This window comes from Tasmannia lanceolata, unplaced genomic scaffold (assembly GCF_043159265.1).
Source record: "Tasmannia lanceolata isolate RefF3 unplaced genomic scaffold, GAP_Taslan_0.1 ptg000019l, whole genome shotgun sequence".
NCBI classification, from domain to species: Eukaryota; Viridiplantae; Streptophyta; class Magnoliopsida; order Canellales; family Winteraceae; genus Tasmannia; species Tasmannia lanceolata.
Window position 1 is genome coordinate 3,210,273 of NW_027518696.1, and position 27,492 is coordinate 3,237,764.

A 27,492-nucleotide genomic window follows, 5' to 3' on the forward strand; every position below is an offset into this window, starting at 1 on the left:
TCATCAAAAATAAAAATAAAAAAATTGGGTGACCCGCGGGTCCACCCGGCCCATATGGGTGGTGTCTGGGTTCACAAAATAGTGACCTGTAAGATTCCGTGTCATTTGTGATCCGGCCCGTACCACCTGGCCCGGCCCACCGGTTTGGCAGGTCTAATAATGGGTGCCTTTTGGATCATAGGACCATCCAATCAAAACGAGGAGGGCCTTAGAGATTAGGAACTACTGATTCAGATGGTCCTGACTCCTGAGAGCCTCCAAATCGGGTCTCTCCTCGCGGCTCTTATCGTTACAAGGGCTCTAATACTTAGATTTTTTTTCTCCCTGTTTTTTCGCAGCGACAAAAGAATCAAATGGGATCACTCTTTCTTGGAACCACAGCAATCCCAAAATATCACCCCCTCTTTATGATAAGGCCACTCCCCCTTCCATCTTTCTCAGTCTGTTTCAGGACACTTGGCCCTCCAAAACGCCCCCTTCACTTCCCAAGACCTCTCACATGTTGTAATGCCGAAAGTTCAGAAGAGGACCACCAAACCCTAGTTCAAAATCTTAGGGTTCCGGACCATTGGTTGATCCCTTCCAATGCGCTTCAGGTAAAAAGAAAGGAGGATAAATCCCTTTTTTTTTTTTTTTTATGATTCTTTTGATGCATTTTGAAACATCAGTTGGAACCCAATTTAGCGTTTCTTTCATTTTTTTCGGATAGAATTCATGTTAGTGTCCATTACTTATACAGAGGTTGGGTTTTCTTAGAGAGGGTGCCTCTATTTATAACCTATTATAGAACATTCATCGCTTAAATGGCATTTGTTTTGGTGTGCTATCAAATGACTCGAAAAAGAATTAAGGCCCATCTGTGTATATGGGCTGATGGATTACATCAATTTGTTGCTTAGGTAAGGGGGGATTTGGGTTTTTGAATTTGACTTGGTTATTTGGTGAATTAGAGTTGTAGTTGGTAACAGTTATTATCATCGAATGAATTAGCCACATTTTGTTGCTTGTTAGTGGATGCTAATTTGAGTTTAGATTCGATTTCTCTAGAGTCTTATGCTTTGGGTTGGTTAAGTTGAACTTTGATGGATCCAGTGTTAGGGACCCAGGCCCGACGGACATTGGGGGTCTTCTCCACAATGAGGATGGACCCACCAAGTGGGCCTTCTCTGGGCCCCTCAGTCAAAAGGATGCTAAAAAGGCGGAAGTGCAAGCCTTGATGGTTGGGATTCGCCTGGTAGATTACATGGGACCTAGACAACCTGATTGTGAAAGGCGACTCCAATCATCCTATTTGCTAGATGAAGTAGGGTTCCTCGAGATTGTGTTACTTTTGTATTTTCTCTTCTTCCTCCTTTTGTTTTGGCTTGTTTTTTACCATCTCGGTCCCCGGGCATTTGTCTTGTTTTCTTATAAATTGTTGCCATTTAACAAAATTTTCTTTCTTTTTTCTTCCCGTTACTTTTTTATTTTCCCTATTTTTGTTTGTATATGATATATGTTTTTCTAATTGTTATTGAGTACGCAGGGATAGATTGCAAGATGACATGTAATTACTGTTGCATAATTGTTAGTGGTGGTATTACCCATTTCCAACATCATTTGGCTATTCAAGAAGGCCAAATTACATATTGTGAGGCCATACCCCAAGAAGTGAGACAAGTGATGAGAAAACTCTTAAGATAATCAAATGGATAAAAAAATTAAGCTAAGAGAATGAGAGGAGCTAGAAAAAGAGAGATAAGGTGTTGCTGAGGAAGACAATGATATTGTGACTGATGCAAACTCTGATCGTTAGTACAGGTATACGTGTGAGATAGCTTCAGTAAGCGTTGCATAGACAAGGAGCAACAATGATTTTCTATTAGGAACATGGTCATCACATTGGGAGGGGGATACTTCATTTGGAGGGGTTGGCGGGAGAGTAAAGAGGTTGGAGCTGCAAGACTAGTATGTCAGTCTGCAAGCCCTCCTGAGCAGGGAATACGCCATATTGAGACGACTGGACAAAGGCAGAGACATTCAGAGATAGAGATAACGACAGAGGTGGATCCGACGAGAGTAGGTCCAATGGACACCTTTGTGTGTATAACAGAAATATTAAAACAACTAAAAATTAAGCCACCATTTTGCAAAAATTATAGGAAGGGTAAGCTTTGGAGAGGAGGTTCAAAATTTACTTTCTGCAATCATCTTTTAGCTAGTATTGTAGACTCCATATTTCCAAACAATCATTGATGCTCCTAGCAGTTTGGGTGAGGGAGAATTGCATATGTCGTGTGTAATTAATACCTTGATGACAAGGTTGGGAAGCGAAGGGATTGGACTCTTAATTAATTTGTCTGTTCAGAGCGAATAAGATCTTTATCTCTATTTTAGTTTCAAGACTTACAAATTTGATGTTGATGTCAGCTAAGGAAAGCCCACAATTAGGTTTTGTATATCTTGTAGTTGGTGATAGAAGTGGCTTACTTGCATAAGATGAGTCTGGATGTGTATAATTTGAGAACTCTTCATTGTATGCTGATTTCTTTATTTCATGATCGATTTAAGATAATCAACTACCTCTAAAAATTGGAAATAAAAGACTTGAGAATCAGATTTTTTGAAATTGCCTTTTCTTTATGGATCTAAGGCTCAACTAAATCAAGATGGATTGAATAAAATATTGATTATCTTTTTTTTTAATGATATTGATTGTTGAAGGAATTATGACTGAAATAGCTTGTAGAGACTATAATATGTGGCATGAATAAATGTTGGTGGCCAAAGGATTTATAGAAGGGATATATTGTCAAACTTAAGTTTGGGGTTGTTTCGCAAATGCTAATTTGAACAAATAGTTGAGCAAGCCAGATTGGAAGAGTAAACTAGCTGTACATACTTTTGGGTCTTTAATCACTCCAACGGTTATTGGTTCAAATCCTCACGAGGAAGTGCTGATAGAAATGCTGCCACTTTTTTAGAAGGTTCTATAGTAATTATGAGAGCAAAGATGCTCAAGTTGAGCTCAAGAAAATGCGTACAAGAATAGTGGGGATGATGACATTGCTTATAAGTGCTATAGTCAGCCTCGTAAATAATTTCTTCACTTCTGGGAAGAATGCTGTGTGGGTTGGTTCTAAACTTGATGATGAACTTTCAAATTACTAAAATGCTACTTGTGCACCTGGTTTCTATTAGTGTATTTCAACAATAGAGAATGACTCCAATCATGAAAAATGTGATTTGGAAATCTGGAAGCTTTTTGATACAGAGCCCATTGGCTGCAAGTGGGTTTAGAAGGAAAATTGTTTAATCGATTTATATAAGGCTAGGGTTGGGTTAGAATGAGTGTAAATTGAAAGACGGATAGAATATATTGGGGCGTTCCCTTTAGTTATCAAATTCATACTTGTATGTGAACTATTTGTCTGATTATTATATATTTTCTCATATCAATTCATTGCTTATGCACTGGGAAGAAAAAGGAAAATGTCAAGTCACTCATCATCAGTAGGGTTTCCAAGATCAGAAGGGCTATTTAAAAATCTAATTCCAAATGATCCTGAAATATGGCTGGACTCTAATTTTAAGCTCGAAGATAACTTATTAACCATGAGGAAGCTATATTGCATATACCACATTGCTCAAATGTCTCCAGACCTGAATTTGGTGGTTCAACTTGACTTCATTATGTGGTCAGAATATACCTTCACCTAGTGCCATCGCTGTGAATACTACTATTACTGGGTTGTGGTCAGAACATAGCTTCACTAACCGTCAATAGTACCATCACAGAAAGATTCACTCACCACCTATCTGTCAACCTGATTAAATAAATTCACAGTACTTATTTTATTAGTCTAAATGAAAATTTTTGACTGTTGAATTCATATAGGGAACTACTTGCTAGTTGGTTTATTGAAAAACTTGTGGGGCTTCCCTGACTATGATTCTATAATTCCAATAGAGAAGTTCCTTTAGAATTTAATACCCTGTTTGTATCCAGCAAGGTGTACTTTTTGATCTCTCCAAATACCTTTCTGTCTATCACTGATTCTTCCATAACAATTATTAAGGCCCTGTACGTTTCAGATTGTGGCCACCGATTGTTAGGCCCAAACCGATTATTGGACTAGAGTTGAACAAAATTTTGAGTCCAATAATCGGGTTGGGCATGACAATCGGTGGCCGCAATCTGAAACGAACAGGAAACAGGTCTAGCATTAATGAAAAATGTGAATGCTTATTCCATCACAACTCGCTGAGGCATAGGATGCTCAGAAATTTAGATACTTTAGATTGTAGACTTGTTCAGGGAACATCATATCAATTTTTCTTATGTCCCATCATGTTTAAGAAAAAAGAGCCAATGAAGATGAGTAGTTTCATATTTTTTGCTTTCTTTCCCCAGTTCCAATTTAAACTCTTTTCCTTCATGGTGCGTCTACAGGAATCAGAGTGGCTTAGAGTAACTCTGCACAAATGGTTGGATGATGAGTACTGCCCAGAGGCTACCAACATAGAAATTAGTAAGCTTGCGGCGCGCTCGTACTACGAATCTTTAATTGGGAAACAGAGTGATCTTGGTGAGATACTGTTGAAGATGATTAGGGATTTGGAATCACTCTCATACCAAGAAAGTTTTCATGGAGCCTTCTCGTCGGCGAATGCTGCTGTAGATCTAATATCTCTACGGATGGAATCATATGGAGAAAAATAGATGGTTATGGTTGAAATAACACATACCTCCTCAATCTTCAAGTTGATCGTTTTAGCGAGCTCAATTCCTCGGCCAATGAGCAGACTCTCGAACTCATCCACAGATAGTTGTGTCACCCAACTAGCAAAGTACATCAAATCTGTCCCTGTACTCCAGCCGCAAACCATCAATGAGGAGTTTCTTTATCTTAGATATCCTGATTTTATTTTCAGTTATAGTTGGAACAAATCCTGGCGTGATTTCTCCATGTGAAAGAAATACTCCAAAATATGGATTTTTTTTTTTCAAAACATTCGATCTTCTTCTATAAAACTGTCCCATGCTTCCCTGAGGAGTTTTTGCATCTTGGATATTTATCTTTGAGAAGCCTTAAGCTAATTCATATGAAGGGAGATGATTTTTTCACACCTCCCGTATGATTATGCTAAAAAAATCTCTAGATTTATATTATCAAGTGTATAAATTTTAAAAAGAAACTTATTTTTTCACATCACAAACATGATCAACCCAACGAAAACAATTATATCAATATATTAGAAAATAATTCGCCATGTTATTCAAGAGATATTTAAGAAAGTCGTAGTACACCTACCTTACGCAAGACCCATGTTTCTAAACCCCATTAAGGTTAAGGTCTGGTCGATGTGGGTCAGGTAAAACCTACCCAAGTACCAAACCCATGTTGCAGCGCTAGAATCAATCATTGCTGTATTTTTAGGCGTGATGATAAATTCGTACCCCCTGTAGGATGATTCACACCCCTTTAAAGGAGGGTATGTGGCACACTTTTAACACTTTTTCATGCCGATTCACGGTAAAGGGGTGTGAATCATCCTAGGGGGGTGCGAATTTATCATTGCCCTATTTTTATCGGTACAAATTTGAGCAATTAATCATCAAACGGGTGGTACCATTGATTCAACCGTCACGATCTTTTTATCAGTGCAAAATTCGGCCTGTAAGCATGGTTTTAAATTTCGACCGAAATCCAAAATTTTGTTTTTCCTGAAATTTGAACAAAAAGTCCTGTTTTTTAAAAATTAATTAATATTTCACCGAAATTTTGGAATTTTGCCCATATTAAATTAATATTAAAGAGGAATTTAAAAATGAAATTTTGGAAATTTCACCGAATGGTCCATTCCGGAAGTACTTAATTTCGACTGAAATTTCAGAATATCGGACGAAATTTCTGAAATTTGAGGGTCCGAAACCGAAATTTTAAACCTTGCCTGTAAGCATAAAAGGAATAGCCCCATTGATCAAACTGTTATAATCATTTTATCATAGCAATTTGGCCATGAATCATCAAACCGATCTTTTTATCAGTACAAAATTTGTCCATGAATCATCAAGGGACAAAGCCATTGATCGAACTGTTACAATCATTTTAATCAGTACAAATTTTGGCCATGGAGGGGCCCTTTGATTGAATAATTACTTTTTTTAGGCTACCAATATTGGCACTACCATATTTTAATAATTGCACTAATTCCTCTTGTTTTTTCGTTTTTAGTTGGCTTCTCGTAGCTTTTTGGAAATGTAATAACACTTTTTTCGTAGGCTAGCTGGGATTGAACGTCCGACCTCGGGGTTTAAGAACAAAGTCTTTACCATTAAGCTAGAGGCTCAGTCCCAACTGTAATAACTTTTGGAAGCCGTCTGAATGCTAATAGACAAGAGGAGCTATTGCATATATCAAAACATGGTAGTGCGAATATCAGTGGGCGGATCCCATTGATCGATCGGTTTTAGAGGTACGCCCAATTTTACATAGTGGGCTCCACCTATGGTTGATCCTGATCACCCATTTAGTAGAGGCCCCATGTTAGATCCCTAATGTCCCAATGTCAACCACGAGTGGGCCCACTATATTCTTAGTTTTGGAGGTACTTCAAATATGTCCCTGCGCACTTGTAGAAACTACAAATCAAAACATTATTTACCCACTAATCTTTACAATTAAAGGGTTAATATATTTCAACATATCCATTCAATTTTCAAATTCAAAAAAAGTCTCCAACGGCCTACAGATTTCAATTCATCTCACCTGATCCGGCGCCGGGAACCTTAGACTCTTGAAGGAAGTAAAACCCCCATCCACCACCAAATTATGCCCACTCACATACTTGGCCTCATCGGAGGCCAGATATAGCGCGGCCTTGGCAATGTCCCCCACTTCACATTTAGCCCCTTCAAACTCGCCGGAATTGTAAACCATCTCAGTCAACCGACCCACGTCGATCCCAGGATAAAGTTCCAACATTAAATCTAAGGAAAACATGGTGGGGATAGCGAAAGGCGAGATGCAATTCACTCGAATTCCGTACTTCGAGAGTTCCGAAGCCGCCGATTTCACGATCCCAATGACTGCAGATTTAGAAGTGGCATAGGGGAGGGGGGACAACCCTCCCAAGATCCCTGTGATGCTCGCGGTACACAATATGGATCCGGCCCGCCTCGGGACCATTACACGGGCCGCGTGTTTTATTCCGGCCACGACTCCCCGGACATTGACATTCATGACCCGGTCAAAGTCGGTCATGTCAAGGTCAACTATGCTGGGGATGCACAACCCAGGGAGTCCAGCATTGTTGTACATTATGTCGAGGTGGCCGTGATTTGAGATTGCGAAGTCTATGGCATCGGAGACTTGGGGTTCTTGTGTGACATCACATGGGACGAAGGTTGCATTGGGTCCGAGCTCGGCCGCTGTTTCTTCTCCTAGTTCGGGTTGGACGTCGGAGATAATAACCTTAGCACCATTCCGGATGAATTCTGTTGCTGTTGCTTTGCCGATACCGGAAGCTGCTCCGGTGATCAATGCCACCTTGCCAACCAATCTGTAGGGGAGATGTCACAATGTTTAAGCCTATGAGAGTACAAGTTGCGCCACATGACAGTAAGAATGGAACTTATAGAGGCTACAAAAAATTACAAGAAGGGCCTATGCATTGTCTCCACCGAGATATCATTGGGAAATAGGAATCAGTGTTATCAAAGGATTTCCTACGATTATTTCTAGCATGGAATATGATCGTCCTATGGGAATGATTTTCACGGCACAACCTATTTACGTCGTGGTGGCCCAACAAATGGATGGTTTCGATCATCCCATGGAGTGGGCCGTACAGCACTTCTTGAAAAATATTGGACTATACGGCCACACACCATATAAAATCTCGATCACAGATAATGATATATCAGCTGATATTTAAAACCACGAGAAGAATACGTATTTCCAACCATCTCAGTTTTTCCCAAGGCTCCATTTTTTTCAATGTAAAAAGGGCTTAAAACAAATTTTACACTCATATTTACATTCATATGGGTGTAAATTTTGTTTTACACCCATTTTATGTCAAAAGATCAAGCCTAACTGACATATTTTACTTCTGAGGAATGCTTCCACCAGACGTCCCCACTATAGTATAGTGGGTCAACCTTTGATATAAACCATCAACTTGATAGGCCTTGCACTCACTATAGCATAGTGTTGATTGATATAAACAATCAACTTGAGCCACTTGAGCCTTGCTTTGGATCTTCTATAGCCCAAAAATGAGGATAGAGATATTTCGATAGGTTGTTCCTGTTATTGATTATCCTAGTTGGATAAGTTTTGTACGTTGTTCAACGATCTTATTCTCATAATGTCTTATCTAAGAATCAAAGTCGACATGATAAGGATATAATGTCTATATCCAAGGATAAAATAAACTGTGAATTGCTATTCCATGGTGAACATAAGCAAGATGAACAAACAATAGAGCACACCTTCCAGTCTCGGTGGAGAACTGCCTCCTCATGATCTCTCCATCCCAATCTCTAAACATCAACAAACTTCTCCTGCCAACAACGACTGACAGAATTTTATATTTCAACACATCTAATAACAAGTTACCACCCTTAAAGCTAGGCATGCCACCCATGTCAGTTTGTCCTACATGAAAAAAAAGAAGTTAAGACAAACTCACATGGTTACAAATGTCTTAATTTATCGGTGGCGATACCTGCCATGCAACAATAATAGCAAATGATATCAAAGAGAGATTGAAACTGTTACAAATCGTTAATAAAATATTGGGTCCCACCAAATGATGCAGTGGTGGTGAGCAGGAGGATGAAGAGTTTGCCTGTAATGGTTGTGGTTGGCAAAATTTGATTAAAATGAAGTTCTTAGATGGCAATCTTTAAAACAGGTCCTTCTTCCAACAGAGCACACTGAAGGACAGTCACTGTTTCCAATTAGCAGAGCTTTGAAGCAAAGGCAAGTACTGTGATTCATTTCCATGAATTTGAACTGTCTCACACACTGCGTCTTTGAAGGAGGTTCACATACAACAATCAAGAGTGACTTTTCCTTTGAGAAAAATACCAACCAAACTGAATTTCTAAGTATTAAATCCCATGCTCACATTACATTCCTTTCATCTAAATCAAAGTCATACTGTCCAAAGTTTAATGGTAAGTATTACCATCTTTATGCATGTAAGTATTAAACACCATGCTCACATTACATTCCTTTCATCTAATCAAAGTCATACTGTCCAAAGTTTAATGGTAAGTATTACCATCTTTATGCATGTCTGAACAGAGACATGGAGACTGAACTTGAAAGTGCTCAAGTGACAAATGCTTGGAGAAGAGTCAGATTCTTCCAAACTTCCTTTTGGAAAGTGAGATGGAATAAATTCCACCTGAAACTCAGTTAACACCGAAAGGAATTCTTTGCACAGTAATAGTAGTCTCTGAGTGCAGTTTCACCAAAATTCTCCAAAGCTTTTTATTTTGCTTTTGAAAAATGACAAATTTTCATTGATACTATGAAGAATACATTGGGGACCAGGAGTCCCAACTGGCATTACATAGTATCGAAAAAATTCTCCAAAGCTTAATGAAATGAATTTGTGAGTCCTATTTACTTCAGCAGTGACTTAAGACCGCATGCATTCAAAACCTTGCCAGAAGCTACATTCATGTTGAATATTGGCCAAAGTCTGTGGAAAAGGAAACACGCAGAAAATGCTGAGCTTCTGGATAGTCGAAAGTAGAGAACACCAAGAATTTAAAAAGCTTAAAAGGTATTCACAATGGTTTCAGTAACGATCAGTCGCATGCCTCAATTTATGGCCACTTGCTGCAGAGATGGAGCGCGGATTTGATCCTTTTTGTAATGACAAATCAACCCTATCTCCAGTATATAAATCGAGAAACTTACCACCAGATAGAAGGTTAATGATTAGACATTCAAATCAGATCATTTCAGAGATGAGATTCAAGGTCTGAGTAGAAGATTCGATCCGCTCTCCATAACTTAATCAAGCTAAACAGTGTCACTGCTCAGGCTTCGATTCAACCAATTTCAGCACAAATTCAACAGATCAAAGGAAAGCAACCACATGAGAGAGGAGAGTCACCGACAGGGACTGAAATTCTAAGGGCAATCCAACACAAGATTCAACAAAATGCCATCATTAAAAAAAAAAGATTCACCAAAATGCCACGTGTTCTAATGAATTTGGCTTCTATAGCAATCATGGAAGCTGATTGGACTGTTCTTGCATAGCTTGAGCTCCAGTCCCTTGAATTCTTTCACAGGGATGGATTGAAATGGAAAGATCTGCAACATACTTGTTGATCCATGTCAGAATAGAGGACTGATCACGAAATTACCCGTAACTTGCAAAATTATCACTGTTTTAGGGCAGAATTGCACAGTTCCACTCCTCCACGATTCCTTCAAGGAAACCATAAAAGAACCAGTGACAGGACGCCAGGACATCGATCCTCTGCAAATCCTTGATAAACAAGGACAAAGGAGATGCATAGGGGAAAGCTAGCTCCTTAAGCTTGGAATTCCTCTTGTTTACACAAAAAACCTTGATAAACAAGGATAAAAGAGATGCACACAAGGGGGAAAGCTTGATGCTCAAGCTTGGAAGCAAACCTGAAGGCCAAAAGAGATGCGCATGGTCTGCATCTCCATTTGCCGATCTCCTGACATGGTGGAAGCGAACTTAAAGGCCATCCACCCGATCCAAGATCTCATCAACAAACTCTGAGAATCTCCAGAGATATGGAGACCTGTCGTCCAACCATATGATCACATTGAGGGAATCATCCTCTATCAAGAGATTATCTATCTCGAAAGCCGTTATAATTCTTAAGCCCTGTAAAATCACCCTCACTTCTGTCTCATTTGAATCTTTAATTCAATCGGCCTGAAAAATGCCCATTTAGTATGGTCATTCTCATCTCTAAGAATGCCTCCCAAGGGCCCAGGATTCCCCAAGCTAGACCCGTCAAAGTTTAGCTTCAGCCACCCAAGCTTAGGTGGGTTTCATCTAGGCACACTAATCTCCTCACAAACGCTACAAAGGCAGATTTCCTTCTAGCATATGGCTGGGTACAAATTAAAAGATGGGAGAGCTTTAGCACAAGAGATGACTAAAGAGTTAATCCTTAAGAAAGAAGAGCAAACAATTTTGACTTCATTCTTAAAAGCGTGAGCATTTCTTTCTTTCCAAAGGACCCAAATGGTGGCCAAAAGGGCAAAATTCCATACTACCATACCCTTACTAGAGATTTTTTTACTTTCTCCCTCCATAGTAGTAGGAGCTATGTTAATGATTGACTGGTCTTGTTTTTTCCTCTTCTCCCCCTTTCTAGTTCTAGCAGCCTCAACTTTCTTGGTCATGTCCTTTTCTTTTAATAAACCTTCATCAGTTCAAAAAAATATTGGGGACCACTAAGGAAGTTGTCATCTAGCCCCACAGTTTGATCAAAAGTAGTGGCTAGTCTTTTGGGGCCAGTTAATTGTAGTCCAAAAACTTCAAAACTAGACCCACCAAAGGCGAGATGTAGTGCATATCATTTCATTCTAGTAGGATGCATGGTTTTGGCCTTGTTTGTTTGTTTAATTTTGAGTCCAATAATCATTTTTAGACTCACAATCGGTTCTCAAAATCCAAAACAAAGATGGCCTAAGCCTTTTGTTGGGTTACTTTATCTTTAACAAAATTATTGAGTTGTTGACGAGTCAACTCATTTTTACTAACGTGTCAATTCAATTTGCACACTCAACACCTCAACGATTTTTGGAGTTAAAGAGGGCCAATCCCTAACGAAAGTAGTAGCAAGATATCACAAGCTTACTACTCTTTAGCCTACCCAAACGACTTAGCCGAGATAGGTTCGACCAAATGAGCTTTCTTTGGTCCTATTGGAGTTAAGGATTCTAATGAGGCAAAGGTAGGGACTATTCTTCAAAGTATTAAATTGACAACCAGAACCGATTTGGAAAATTTTGTTATGGAGGACGACATCCTTAACATTGTCAGATGGTTGGATGGGAGGCATTCCCACCCTTGGAGATAGATGGTGGAGGGCCACCGTCTTTCATTTAATAAAATTCCACCATTTCAAAAAGACGAAACCCCAAGTGACTTAGCCTTATACCTAAAACCAAATGATGCTTATAATCTAAAAAATTCTTGCCGTCGTTGGATTGCAGGAATTTTCTCAAGAAGTTTAGAAAAGAAATGCCATTTTAGAATTTCCCACTTTTCCATTGTTTGATTACACATTCAAGAAAAAATAACTTGAACCAAAGCCATTCAAGTTATATTTAGAGGGGCCTTTATTTGATGATAATATCCTTTAAATAAGCCATAATAATATTATTTCCCTCTAAATCATAGGAAGAAAATCCACTGACTCACCAGCTCCCCCTAGAGATTGAGAGTTCGGGTGGAAAGCGTTCCAAAGTAAGCTTCAGACCATAGATCATCTCCATTGATGCCATATGTGGATCATTGATCATTGTGCCCTTTGAGGGAGACCAAGCGAGTCAGTGAATCACTCTCGTACTCATTGTAGGTATGCTCGTGGGGTTTAAAGCAAAGTGAATGATTTATTGGGGTTTTATGGTTGTTCCCTGCTCATATATGCAAGCTCCTTGATAGCTGATCCTTTGCACCTTGGCCTAGCAAGGGCGTAACTTTATAGATTCTTGCCCTTTTGGCCACCACATGTATCTTTTGGAAAGAGGGAAATGCCCTCACTTTTAAGAATGAATTCAAAAGTGCTATCTCTTCTTTCTCTAGAATCAAATCTTTAATCATCTCTTAGGCCAAAGCTCTTCCTTCTTTTAATATGTACTCGGCTATAAATATTAGTCGCTGTTGGAAGAAAATTTGTTCCAGTAAGGTCTGTGAGGAGATCGGTGTGCCTAGATGGAAACCACCTGGACCCGAGTGGTTGAAGTTAAACTTTGATGGTTCTAGCTTGGGAAATCCAGAGCCCTCGGTGTAAGAGGCATTCTTAGATATGAGCACGACTTTACTAAATGAGCCTTCTCCAGGCCGATTGGAATTAAGGATTCAAATGTAGCAAAAGTGAGGGCGATCTTACAGGGTATAAGACTTTTGACAGAAAGAGAGATAGGATAATCTCTTAGTCGAGGGTGATTCCCTCAATGTTATCAGATGGTTGGACGAAAACTCTCCCCATCCCTGAAGATTTTCAGAGATTATTAATAAGATCTTGAATTGGGTGGAGGGCCACTTGGTTCGCTTCCATCATGTTGCATCTCAAGATATTGGCGAATAGAGTGGCGGATCATTTAGCTCACGAAGGAGTGTCCAGAGTGGCAATTGAGAGCTTTGATTTTCTCCCTCTTTGAGGAGGCTTTAGTAGTTGTATCTTCCCCTTCATTGCTATTCTTTCTTTGTCTGCATGACTGTCACAGTCGTGGTTTGTTCTATTTGATAAATTCTAACTCAACTCAACTAAGCCTTTGTCCCAAACTAGTTGGGGTCGACTAAATTCTAACCATTTCAAAAACCATAATGAGAAGGAAAATTTCTCCTATGAATATCTGCCATCAATGTTTTTACTGCAATCCAAACAAGGTAATTTTAGGCCATGTTTGGCAACTATGGATTTTTTTCCATGGAATATTAGTTTATGAAGTAGGGTGAGAAAGGATTATGGAGGGTAGAAGGAGGAGAGACTTGCATGAATGATTGAAGGGTGAGAAATGGCTAAAAAATAGGGAAAATGAATAGTATTTTGAGTGAAATTTTTTCCTTGTTTTTCAGCCTTTTCTTACCCTCTCCCGACCTCCCTCACCATTGGGTAAGCCAATATTAGAAGAAAAAATTTACAGTTGCCAAACATGGCTATTGTATAGACTTTTACAAGACTATACACATTCATTTGGTGAAGAAAAAATAACCAAGAACTGAAGATCAAAAGAAACAAAATAGTCAGGAGCTTACAGCATAAAATCTTATCCATGAACATAAGAAGGGAAAACCCATTATCTGAAGAAAAAATAAATTGGATGGACCAAATAACAGAGGAAAGATCAATACAAATTGAAGAACAATAACAAAAAATCCAGAGCTTAAATGGGTACTTTTTTTTTCAAGGATAAAGATAAAGAACAGAAAACCCACCTGGATGAAAATCTAAAAATCTCCTTCTTCAGTAATAACGCCATTTTTAGAAATGATAAAATCAGAATCTATATTTTCTTCATCTCCTGTCGCTGCGCAAAAGCAGACAAATAGGCCATCGGTCGGTTCTGTTTCCGAGAAGAGAATCTTGCCAATTAAAATGTCCCAAATGCCCTTCAATGCTGCAGACTGGGTGAGGGGTATTATAGTCATTTCAGTCCAATTTTGGTCAATTACCTTGTCTTGTCACGGACCACACGATAGGATGATCCAAACCGTCCATGTGATAGGCAATAACGTAAATAGGCTGCTCCTAAGAAATCATTTCTATAGGATGATCCCAAGTTCCCAACCCTCATGTCTATAGATGAATTGCATATTATGGAAACCTCTATAAATCGGAGAGCTAGGATCATCCTGTAGAAATGGTTTTGGGGGCACAACCTATTTACATTGTGTTCAATTACATGGACGGTTTGGATCATCCTATGTGTGGGCCGTACAATACTTTTTGAAAAACATGGGACTAGAAGGGCTTACACCATAGAAAATCTCGTATTTTGCTAAATAATAAGGAAACAAGCCCAAAGATCACCTTAGGATGAAGGGTATTTTTGTACCCAAAGGCCCTCTATTTATCTAAGATGTTGCATTGGATTTTGTGGCTATGGGCTGAATAGTTTCGGAACATAAAGAAGTGTTGAATCCACGACCTCAAGGGCTCAAGGTGTTGATACAAATCCTCAACCAATTTTGCCTACAAACTAGGGGTGGACATGGTTCGGTTCGGTTCGGTTTTGGGCTAAACCCAGAACCGAACCATGTATAATCGGTTCCCTGAAATTGGAACCAGAACCGAACCATATATCTGTGGAACCGAACCGAACCAGAACCATATATAATCGGTTCGGTTCGGTTTGGTTCTGGGTTTACCCAACCTTCACCAATGGCCCTGTTTATATATGAATTACAAGCACTAACAGTAACAGTAACAGACACAAATTTGGGCAATGCAAAACTTATATGAAGTATGAAGAAGTACAAACAGGTGGGATAATCATGCACCAATTTTGGCAATGCATGAAGCCATGAACTACAAATTTGGAAAATAATCAGGCCCTAATATCCAAAGCAAACAGGCCCTCATTAAACCAATTCGGTTCTCGGTTCCGGGATCCCAAACCCAGAACCAAACCGAATTTTCACCGGTTCCCGGATTTTGGAACCGGAACCGAACCATATATAAATGGAACCGAACCGAACCGAACCAAATGTGCCGGTTCGGTTCGGTTCCTCGGTTCAAACCGGAACCATGTCCACCCCTACTACAAACATGTTATAAAAACCACAGTAATTAGATGATTTCACAAGATAGCCGTTGATATCACTACAGAAGGATATGAATCCCCCCGCCCTCCTCTAACGTGAATTGTGGGCAACTTCAACGTTTTTTTCATGTCAAATCATGTTATTAGGGGGGCGCATTCCTCCTACAGTTGGGGTGAAAAAATCTTCGCCCGAATTTAAAACCTAGTGTCCCAAAATCTAGCGATCAAATGGTACACTCGTTTTTGCTTCGCGCTACATCCAAAATTGTAGCTCTCTCCAAATCGGGGATGATCGAAACTGCGAGAAAGGTGTTTGACGAAATGCCACAGAGAGATTTGATCGCTTGGAACGCCATGCTCAGTAGCTATTCTCAGTTGGGTCTGCCACAAGAAGCTCTGTTACTGTTTTCCCACATGAGAAACGCTGGCGTGGAGCCAGACGCTTTCTCTTTCACTGCCGCCTTGAGCACCTCAGCAGAAGCCGGCGAGCTGAAGCTGGGAAGTAAATTTCATGCCCTTGTCATTTGCTTTGGATTACAATATTCTTTGCCCGTATGCAATTCACTCATAGACATGTATGGGAAATGTTTCTCTCCTTGTAATGCTTATAGAATGTTTGAAGACATGAGTATTCAGAACGAAGTTTCTTGGTGTTCTCTACTGTTTGCTTATACAAAATCGGGCCGGTTCGAAAACGCACGTCAATTGTTTGATGAAATGCCCCATAGGAGTGAAGTTGCATGGAACATATTGATTGCGGGCTATACTCGATACGGGGAAGCTGAATTCTCAATTGATTTGTTCAAACAGATGCAAATTAATTCCTTCAGAGGGGATTTGTGGACATTCACCTGCCTCATGAATGCTTGTGCTGAATTGTCCGAACCGTGTTATGGGTGTATGATCCATGCGTGCATTGCTAAAAGTGGATGGAGCTCAGCAGTGGAGGCTAGTAACTCAATTCTAAGCTTCTATGCTAAACTAGGCTGCCACGACGATGCCATTAAGATCTTTGAATCGATTAAGATTCCAACCCTGGTTTCATTGAATGCCTTAATCGACGCCCACATGAAAATTGGAAATGTCAATGAAGCTCTTCACGTGTTTAGGCGGGCACCAGAGCATAACATTGTGTCGTGGACGGCTATGATTTGTGGGTATGCGAGAAATGGCCACGGAGAGCAGGCACTCTGCTTCTTCGTTGACATGGTCAGGGGTCTTCTTCTGCCTGATGATTTTACGTTCCGGGCTGTTCTTCAAGCATGTGCTAACTTATCTGTTTTAGCACATGGTAGGATGGTTCATGGTTGCATAATTCGTTATGGTTTTCAATCTTATAATTATGTGAGCAATGCATTGGTCAATATGTATGCCAAGTGCGGGGACATCGAAGGATCAAAGGGAGCATTTGATGGCATTCTCTACAAGGATTTGGTCTCTTGGAATGCCATGTTATTTGGGTTCGGTTTACATGGGCAGGCTCAGGAAGCTTTAAGTTCGTACGAAGCCATGGTAGCATCTGGAATAAGACCTGATAAGGTTTCTTTCATTGGCTTGTTGATGGGATGTAGCCATTCAGGGCTAATTGAGCGAGGTCAGGAGCTGTTTGATTCAATGGAATCAGTTTATGGGCTTGAACCCGATTCAAATCATGTGGGGTGTCTGATTGACATGCTTGGCCGAGGCGGGTACATGAGAGAAGCGAGTAATTTGGTCGAAAGTTGTTCGAAGATGGTTAACTTGAGGACTAGCTCATGCGAGGCATTGCTTGGTGCATGTGCCGTGAATGGGGATGTAGAGCTTGGGAGGAAGGTGGGGGATGAATTAATGAATATGGAGCCATTGAAAGAGATGGGTTATGTGTTGTTATCAAACTTGTATTGTGGTAGTGGGCAATGGAAGGAAGCTGAAAGGGTGAGGAAGGCAATGGCTGAGCATGGGGTAAAGAAGATGCCTGGTTATAGCTGGATTCAAGTGAGAAACATGGTCATGATCTTTGTAGCAGGGGATCTTTCAAATCCTCTGATGGAATATATCTGTAAAATAATAGAATTGCTAGAATCTGAAATGAGAAATCCAAGTTTTATCGGTTTTCCTATGGATTTATAATGCTTTGAATTTAAAATTTGGAAAGTACGGGCAGCAACACAAAGGAGACTGGGATTGCTAGCTTGGCTTTGGCACAAACAAATGAAGGAGCATAAATTGCATCCATGCACTAACAATTAAGAATCCATTGTGTGTGAAAATGCTATAACAACGATGACTGCCAGATGTTTTCCTAATGATCCTCCTTGGGCCTTATGTGTACCATATGGATATGATTGGATCCGTTGACCTGGTACTCGATCGTAAGTCCAGACCATTGCTTGTTGACAAGTCTTTGATCGGTCCGATGATCTTAGCCACTTGTTCTATAAAGCCCAGTTTAGGGTTCCTCCAAGAGAAGCAATATCATTGTTTTTATGGGCTTATGCTAGGTACCTAACCAATACGGCAAAAGTTTTTTTTTTGAAAAGTAACGTTTATTAATTGCAAAATCCGACAGTACAAAACAGGGAGAAGCGGTCCCCAAAGGTAGGTCCGATTACAGAAACAACACCCACATCTTTGACAGAGGGTCTACATTGATCAGATCAATTGGAACACCCAGAGAGAAGTTGAAGCGAGTGATAGGAATATTCACCCCTGCTTTTGCCAAGGCATCAGCTGAGGAATTTGCAGATCCCCGCCGATGTCGTAATTGGGGGTGAAGATCCCGCACTAAATCCCAAATCTTGTTGAGAATCTTGTGAAAGCACCATGGCTCACCGCCTCAATTCTGTGCCCAGACAATTGCATTGACAGAATCACCTTTGACGATCAGCAGTCCCATATTGTTTTTGACAAACCATTTTAGACCGGCTGATTAAAGCCTTCACCTTGTCCTCGTTTGCATCACAAATTCCGGCTGAACCCGCAAAAGTTTTTGTCCCACCTAGTCCCATACCTAAGGCTGGCCTCCACTCGCACCGTAACATTCCACCACGCTTCTCTATCCACCCTCCTCAGCGGCCTAGTCTATGACATTCACTCTGGCCTTTTTTCTAAGTAGTCCTTTCCACAGGTTGCCCCTTATGCAGCGGCTCATTCTGTGGCAATTTCACTCAGGCGTGGCTTTTTACAGGTAGCCCTAACCAATACGTCAAAAGCTCCAAAGCTGATGGATGATGTTAGGCTCGGACCTTTAAACTTGTCCTATACCAAGCTAGGTCCCATCTAGTCCTATACGTAGGCAGGCCCCCACTCAGGACAGTAACAGCATAATCTTATGGATAGGATGTTACCCTGGCATGGGACTCAAACCATATGAGTCACCTTTCGATGGTCCCTCGTATCTACAACCAGGACTAAACAAAAGTCCCTGTGGGACCAATGTTGATTGTCAGTTCAATCCTGACGGTGAAAGTAAACCCTTTGGATTTTGTGTGACTGACTTGATTTGGTCAGAGCTTAGATCAGCTCACCTGGAATGCCTTCCATTAACAAATTCAATCACAAATTAAAGGAATTTGAAGATCTGTTAAAAAACCAGTGGAAGTGTGTAAATAATGGAAATCTTCACAATATAATCCTAATCTAACCTACCTACATAGTTGGCAAATCTAAACAAACAAGCTGTAATCTAATCCATGATAATCCAAGGGTGAGATCTCTCACACTCTAACAGGAAGATTTAATTAAGGTCTATCCTTAGTATTACTTGATTCCTAGTTCTTGGTGATTAGGGCTTCAGTGCCAAAGCCATACTTAATGGTAATAAACAAGATCTCAAAAAAGTTCTTAATTGAACATCTGCAATAACATATCAAGAAAACTTTCATAAGAAAAAATCACTATTAGAAAAAGTGTAAACAGCCATCATTAAAGCAAGAAAGTACAGATATTTAGTATTCATCTTACCCCTGTGAGATAACTAAAACATCACTCATAAGAAAGTCTCTCATCATATTCCTCATAAATTCTCTCATCATATTACCCATAATTTTGTCTTATTGCAAAAGTGAGCCATGAAATGGCTTCCGCGAACTTGCCTAGGAAATCCCTCTTCATAGATATTAGAATATTCTAATCAGGTTTACAAGAACAAACAAATGTTGCCATTCAAAAAAAAAAAAAAAAAACAAATGTTAAAGAAGAAGAAAAACTCTCATCAATTATCCTTTATAGAAATTACCAAAGTCTAATCTGATTTAAAAACTAAAATAAATATCTGAAGTAAGAAACTAATAAGGAAGCCAATGTCTCTCCCACCTCAAACAAACCAGGTATAATTCTTTGTGAGATCAAGGAATCGTGGCTCCACCCTCACCGCTTTCAACTGATACTTTTGTTTCTCGTCATCGACGCTTTCCTCTTGCCCGCGAACATAATCCAGGCTCTCATGAGGATAAAAGATGTCACGCTCCAAGCCCCGTACATTCGTCCCACAAAGAGATATCCAGATCTTTTTCTCCTCTCCAAACTGATCCAACCATTTCCTTATACCCTTATGACAACGAATTTCATGTTTTAAACAATTATTCTTCACTGAGATATTTAAACTTGTGTTTTCTGGCGGAACTTCAGTCTTGAGACAGTAATGGTCTCTACTCTTGTTAGAAGGATTGTAAGTCCCTGCCCTCAACTGTTTGTAATTGAAATAATGTAAAAGCTCATCTTTAGCTATATATTTAACACAGGTAATGGCATCCAATGGCAGATCATCATAGCTATAAGTGTGAGTCTCCCAATCTTTACTTCCATGACGACACATGTTGATCTCTATAGTCTTAGTAGTAGGAGTAACACAATTAAGGATAACAAAAACAATGCAATCTTTAGAAGTAGGAGGGGAGGAGAAGGTTGCCACATGATTGGAAAATTTAAAACCTTGGATCTGGGGTAAGTCGATTTTCGCGCGAGAGAAAATATTGAAGAAGAAGAGGCGTCCTTCTAGATGGACTAGTAACCATCCTTCTTCCGAGGCAATGCAATCTGCTCCTTTTAACTCTGGGATTTGCATGAAATAAGACTTAAATGATTTTGGGTCGTATAGAAAGCAATTGGAATGTCCGTAGAACAAGATCCATGGGTCTAAGGAATGGGGAAGTGATGAAGAATTTAAGGAAGAAGCTAGTTGCCATTGCTTACATACGCTACGAAACGCATGGAATTCGATCAGAGACAATCGAGCAGCGATCAACGCTCCGATTTCGATTGGAAGATTTCTCCATCTTCCCTCCTCTCCATTAATGTAGACCCTCTTATGTTTTTTATCCATAACCTTAGTTTTTCTGCTCACCAATGAACCAAGAATTCAAAGCAATAGAACGATTAGAAGATCTGTCCATCTCCTAGCCATTGTTTTTCTATTTTTTCTAATTGGTAAGTGATTTGAGTTTTAATAAAACTGAAACTATTTGAGTCCATGTTTCGCAAGTCTCTTCTAAGACTTTTAAGAACACCCTTCCATTTCAGTCTCATCCTCTATCTTTCCTCCATCACCATACAAGTGGCATTGATCAACACCGTTTATACAAAGGCTCATTGATGCAGCCATAGAGCCAAAAAACAAGCTTAATAAAAATATTAGGAAACATAGTTATCTACAAGATTTGTTTCTTAAGATTCTATTTTTATCTTTATCTTGAAATAGTGTTTGGGATTTTAGAAACTCCTTTAGGAACTTTACTTTCATTAGGAGTCTAGAAGGTATTTTCTATATTTTAGTGTACTAGTTTTAGAATGTTGGTACAAAACTCAATTCTATAAATATCCATGCTCAGGGGTCGGTTCTGTTTCGAGAAGAGAACCTTGCCAATTTAAATGACCCAAATACCCTTATGAGTGAATTCATACTCCATATGAGATGATGTGTATTATGGTAATTTCAGTCAAATTTGGTCAAAGGCCTAGTCTTTTCCAAAATAATTAAAGGGAAGTGATATATTCACCTCTTTTTTTCACTTGGGACAGCCCCTTCTACTCTTCTAGGGTAAAAGAGTAGCCAGAAGGAGCTGTCCCAAGAAGAAAAAAGGGACGAATTTATCATTTCCCAAAACAAAAGGCCAAAAGATTTCCTCAGTATGAAGGGTATTCTTGTACACTGAACGCCCTCTATTTTGAATCTCATAACCAAGAAGTTGCATTGGATTTTGTGGCCATGGGTCACGAACCTAATTCCTAAATAGTTTCGGACCTTAAGATATGGATCTCATAGACACGACTCGGATCCAAAACTATGCCCAACACGTCTGTGCCCATTTACAAACCTGGACCTGTGTATTTTAGAGTTATTGTCGAGTAGTTCTACCATACCAATAAGCTGTCTATGACTACGATCTCGTTTTTTTGTTAAAGTAAAGAAGAAGAAAAACTTTCATCGTATAACCTTTATAAAGATTACCATAGTCTAATCAAAAATTTAAATAACTGAAACAAATATAAAAGTAAAGAAACTATTAAGGCAGCCAATGCCTCTCCCACCTCAAACAAACCAGCTATGATTCTGTGCGAGATCAATGAATTGTGGCTCCACCAATACCGCTTTCAACTTGTACTTTTACTTCTCATCATCATCCTCTCGCCTACGAACATAATCAAGGTCCTCATGAGGAAAACAAATGTCACCCTCACGCTTGTCCCACAAAGTGTTATTTATCCAAATCATTTTCTCCTCTCCAAATTGATCCAACCATTTCTGTGACTAATTGCATGTTCTAAACAATCCACACGCGGGAAAATATTTAAACTTGCTTTTTCTAGGGAAGGTGCTTTGGCAATATTGAAATGGTAGATACTCTTGCTACAAGGATTGAAAGTCTCTATCCACATCAGTTTTAAATCAGTTTTAACGCATGTAATGTCTTTCAATGAATGATTAGAGCTATAAATGTAAGTCTCCCAATCTCTACTTCCATGACGAAACATGATGATCTCCATAGTCTTAGTAGTAGGAGTAATACGATTAACTACTACAATTATAATATTTAGAAATAGGAGGGGAGATGAAGGTGACCACATGATTGGAAAGTTTAAAACCTTAGATATCCAGTAAGTCAATTTTCACCCGAGAGAAAATAATAAATAAGAAGAGGCGCCTTTCTGGCATAGCCGGAAGCGTGGAGAACAAGTCGAGATTGATTAATTTCAACACCGATCGGAATAAACCTTCGAATCCACGAAGAGCACTTGATACGACCCCGTGGATAAAAGTAAAAATAAGAGAAAAAGAAACAATGTAGGCCTATTCGAGATGGCCAAATCTTCTAAAACAGTCCTTGGTTTTCCATTCATACGTTAAAAAGAAAGCTATTACATACTTATGGAATTAGCATTTCTACTATTTAGGAAACAATCCAAACTTCCCAAATCCTAAGGGATACTTAGGAAACAAGATAAAAATAAAAGGAAACTGATATTAAGGAGAATATCCTAGCTATAGCAAGAAATAAGGAAATCTACTACTAAGGAAATCAAGAAAATCTTCCAGCTAATCTTGGGTACGTAATAGCACTCGTCGAATCCACGGTAAGCTATTCTTCGAATCCACGAAGAATGAGATAAACAACTTTCTATACCAAAAAAGAATAAATTTTCTTTATTTCGTAAAACAAACATGAATTGTGCAACAACCCTTGCACATAGGCTTTTATAAAAACACTAACTTCTTCTCCAAGTAAATCTCCACTTTCTAAAATTATTTGAAGCCAATTCCTAAATTAGACTCAACTTCTATTCCTAATTGACTAATTTTCTAAATCTACATGGACTCAAATTATAAGAAAAGGCAACAAGCTATATTCGTCTAAAACTACCTCGTAGCTAGAAGGAAACAAATAAATTAAATATAAAAACTCTATTTATACCCACTGCATGTACTTATTGGATTCTTGGGACACTTTCTAATTTTTTAACTTTATTGCCAAAAGTAGTGGCCAGGTCATTCTCCTCCACTTGAAGAGAACTCGACCTCGAGTTCATTGGTGATGTCATTATAAAATCTCCAACTTCATAGACCTTATTAAATTGATGCTTTGGCCCTTTCGGCATTGTACTTAGATTTGGACTCGACGAGCTTCTCTTTCCTTTTGACACCTTTTGATATATGCTTCTTCTTCTCCTTCTTTGATTTGACAAGGGGAAATTTTAGTGTCAAACATAATTGTCGCTCCACTTGAAAGGGTTTGGGGTCCTCCTCTACTTTTGATGGACACATAACTTGAGGCATCGTTAAGTATACCTCGGAAGCACAAATGGTAGGAATGAGGTCTTCTTCCGTATTTTGCTCCTCTTTGTGCTCCTCTGTATCACACTGCTTCTGATTATCGTCTTCAAGCTCGTCACCAATGGCTAGATGTGTAGCATGCCGACCACCTTGGAGACACTGATCGGATTTGTGACCCAATTGGTTGCACTTGTAGCACAAGATCTATTGCTCGAACTGTGACTCGTATGAATCATAAAATGGGACTTTGGTCGTTGACAAAGTAGAAGGAACATCTCTGTGTCCTCTTCCTTGTGTTGGGAATGCCTGGGCCGCCTTGCTTGTCCAAACAGGAGGATCCAAAGTCACCTTCTCTTTTACTATCGGATTCATCGTTTGCGATGTCTCTACCACAGTTTGACTCATGTAAAAAGTCATCTGATCATAATCAATGGGTAGAAACCTCTCACAAAGGACTTGACGCATCCGTGCCCATGTCCGGATTGGTCGCTTCCCCATCCTTGTATGTGAGAGTTGTAGTTGATCCCACCATGCCGAAGCACCTCCCTTGAGTTTGATGGCCACAAGTTTTGTCTTTTTCTCCTCGGCAAAAAATCTCTCGACCGCCGCAAGGTAATCAAAAAAATCTTCGATATAGAGTTGGCCATTAAAATTGAGCAAATCCATCTTTATACAATAATCGTGATCACGAATCGTGGATTTCGAAGCACGGTCACGAATATACCTCAGATGGATTATGTCTTCGAAGTTCTCCTCGCCAAAGTAATAATTGTTAGGAAAATATGTAACTCTAGGGCCGGAACGTGGAACTCGACGTAGAGCTTGAGCGTGCCGTCGTCGATCACCGTCGTCAATTTGGGGTTGCTCGCACTCAATAGGATTTAACAGTGCCAATTGCTTTGCTATTTGATTAATGGTAGCCTGGAGAATGTTAAACGTGGAAAGCAATGGAAAGTAGCAAGGCTCTGATACCACCTGGCATAGGCATAAGCGCGAAGAACAAGTCGAGGTTGATTAATTCCAACACCAATCGAAATAAACCTTCGAATCCACGAAGGGCGCTCGTCGAATCCACAAAGAGCTATTCTTCGAATCCACAAAGAATGAGATAAACAACTTTCTCTACCGAGAAGGAAGAAAATTTCTTTATTTATAAAACAAACATGAATTGTGCAACAACCCTTGCACTTAGGCTTTTAGAAAAACACTAACTTCTTCTCCAAGTAAATCTCTACTTTCTAAAATTATTTGAAGCGAATTCCTAAATTAGACTCAACTTCTATTCCTAATTGACAAAATTTCTAAATATACTGGACTCAAATTATAAGAAAAGGCAACAAGCCATATTCGTCTAAAACTACCTAGTAGCTAGAAGGAAGCAGATAAATTAAATAAAGAAACTCTATTTATACCCACTGCATGTACTTATTGGATTCGCGAAAAGTAGTGGCCATGTCACTTTCTAAGTGCAGTAACCATCCTTCCAATGCAATCTGCGCCTTTTGGACCTGTTTGATTGTAGGATAATTTTTTTGGGGCAGAATTTATTCAAGAATAAGAAGGTTATTCAGCATTTGTTGGCATAAGTTCAGGAATAAGAGGTTATTCAGTATTTGTTGAAGAATTGTCCCAATGAAAAACATTCCCAACTTGTGACTTTAACCGAGAAAATGAGAACAACTGAAATTCTATATGAAAGATGAAATTCCACTTACTCATAAAAAATGAAAACTAGAAACTATAATTTTAAAAATTCCTAAAAAAGAAAAAAAATCTTAAAAGACTTATATTATATGAGAAATGACAAAATAACCCTATTTCATAAAAATGATTAAACTACATGTCATAAAATGACCAAACTACCCCTATTTCATAGAAAATGGCTCGAATAACCCTATTTTTAAAAAAGTAACTAAAATACTCGTATCTCATACAAAATGACCAAAATACCTTTATCACATGGGAAATTAACTAAAATACCCCTACATCATGGAAATGATAAAAATACCCTTACAAAAAGTGGATGCATTTATAGTATGTTTGAGAAAAAAATATAAAAATAAAAACGAGTCTTAAAAAAATCCTATAACACTCTTATTTCATAGGAAATGAGAAAAATACTCATCTCATAAAAAATTACTAAAGCACCCTTATCTCATAAAATGACAGAAATACCCTTATCATGAAAAATGACCTAAATAACTCTCTTTCATAGAAATTTGCTCAAGTACCCCTACCTCATAAAAATGATCAAAATACCCCTAATCATTATGAAGTATGGATGAAAAAGATGAGGGCATTTTGGTTATTTTTTGAAATATAGGGGTATTTTGATTATTTTCAAAGATAAGGTACTTTGATTATTTTCAATGAGGCAGGGGTATTTTGTCATTTTCACAATAGGGGTATTTTGGTCATTTTCCATGAGATAAGGACATTTTGCCCTCCTTCTTTAAGATATGGGTAGTTTGGTAATTTTAATGATAGGGTTCTTGCTAGGGGTGCAACTCGGGTCGGGTTGGGTCGGGTTGAGGCCAACCCGACCCAACCCGAGGAACCCATTTTGCCAACCCGACCCGACCCAACCCGATTTCTAACCCGGCTGGACCCAACCCGACCCAACCCGATTTGCAATTGGGTCAACCCGACCCAACCCGATTTTCAATTTATGCCCATGTTTTTTGTGGGCCCTACTTTTTTTTTTTTTGCTCACATTCCCACAGAGGCATCCACCATATAAAACCTCTGTAACTGAACTGAAGGATAAATTTATGTTGAAATTTAAGCACATTTCTAGCTTCAATGGGAAATGTGTTCAGTTGAAATCGGGTTTTAAGCATATATTGGAATTGGAAATCGGGTTTCGGGTCGGGTCGGGTTGCCAGACACCCCAACCCGACCCAACCCGATTTCCAATTCGGGTTGATATTTCCCAACCCAACCCAACCCGATTTTGAAAAAAACCCAACCCAACCCAACCCAAATTCGGGTTCAACCCGTCGGGTTCGGGTTCAACCCAACCCAAGTTGCACCCCTAGTTCTTGCAACAACGCCCTTCACTTGATGATTCCCACTTTATCATTCCCTCTAGATCATTTATTCCTTTATAATACAACATGGAACAAGCATCGGACAAAAATAATTCTATAATAAATAAAAAATGGTCAAATAAAAGATATGCTATTCAGGAAAAGTTATCCATGACAACAAGCAATCCGGGACAAGGTACTATTCAAGGTTAGATTATCCCGCAATCAAACACCACCTTATGAAGAAAGAATGCATAAGAAAATATCACTATTTTTTTTTCTTTTGAATGGCAAAGAATTATATTAAAAAAGAAAGAAAAAAAATCACTATCATTAGCAAAGTGTAAATAGTCATTATTAAAGCGAGAGTGTTCAGATATTTACTATTCATTTTACCCTTAAGAGATATAAGGAGATATATATATATATATATATATATATATATATATATATATATATATATATATATATATATATATATGACCAAAACATCACTCATAAGAATAGTCTCTCATCATATTCCTCATAAATTAGTCTTATTGATTTAATTCTGGGGTAGCTGTTTCTCTTCTGCAAAAGTGAGACAGGACATGGTTTTCCCGAAATTGCCTAGCAAATCCCTCTTCATAAATATTAGCATATTCTAATCAGGTTTACAAGAGTAAACAAATGTTGCCATTCAAAAAAAAAAATGTCACAAGTAAAGAAAAAGAACTCCATA

General features: G+C 39.0%; 4 protein-coding genes across 13 annotated transcripts; 2 read left to right on the forward strand and 2 right to left on the reverse strand.

The window, feature by feature from the left end:
• The first annotated feature begins 196 nt into the window (after nucleotides 1–196).
• On the forward strand, nucleotides 197–4,917 carry LOC143853420 (plant/protein). The gene is made up of 2 exons (XM_077363174.1): nucleotides 197–596; nucleotides 4,433–4,917. The coding sequence occupies exons 1-2, from the start codon at nucleotides 354–356 to the stop codon at nucleotides 4,700–4,702; spliced, it is 513 nt and encodes a 170-aa protein (XP_077219289.1). The 5' UTR covers nucleotides 197–353; the 3' UTR covers nucleotides 4,703–4,917.
• Nucleotides 4,918–6,616: 1,699 nt separating this feature from the next.
• LOC143852814 (NAD(P)-binding Rossmann-fold superfamily protein) lies at nucleotides 6,617–14,312 on the reverse strand. 10 transcript variants are annotated; one of them, XM_077362422.1, is made up of 5 exons: nucleotides 14,167–14,279; nucleotides 8,839–8,926; nucleotides 8,680–8,715; nucleotides 8,480–8,551; nucleotides 6,617–7,545 (listed from the first exon to the last, which is right to left on the reverse strand). In XM_077362422.1, coding segments are annotated over exons 3-5 (876 nt in total). In that variant the 5' UTR covers nucleotides 8,682–8,715; nucleotides 8,839–8,926; nucleotides 14,167–14,279; the 3' UTR covers nucleotides 6,617–6,743. The 10 variants fall into 10 exon arrangements, with proteins under 10 accessions (XP_077218537.1, XP_077218542.1, XP_077218538.1 ...); XM_077362427.1 differs by having other exon boundaries at nucleotides 8,480–8,564; nucleotides 14,167–14,278; XM_077362423.1 differs by having other exon boundaries at nucleotides 8,839–9,017; nucleotides 14,167–14,278.
• A 1,030-nt stretch (nucleotides 14,313–15,342) lies between these two features.
• Nucleotides 15,343–17,617, forward strand: LOC143852916 (Tetratricopeptide repeat (TPR)-like superfamily protein). Its single transcript, XM_077362569.1, has one exon. The coding sequence runs from the start codon at nucleotides 15,723–15,725 to the stop codon at nucleotides 17,601–17,603; it is 1,881 nt and encodes a 626-aa protein (XP_077218684.1). The 5' UTR covers nucleotides 15,343–15,722; the 3' UTR covers nucleotides 17,604–17,617.
• A 2,171-nt stretch (nucleotides 17,618–19,788) lies between these two features.
• LOC143853208 (F-box protein At1g69090-like) lies at nucleotides 19,789–20,796 on the reverse strand. The gene has a single exon (XM_077362948.1). It carries the CDS (start codon nucleotides 20,794–20,796, stop codon nucleotides 19,789–19,791), a length of 1,008 nt encoding a protein of 335 aa, XP_077219063.1.
• Between the last annotated feature and the right edge of the window lie 6,696 nt (nucleotides 20,797–27,492).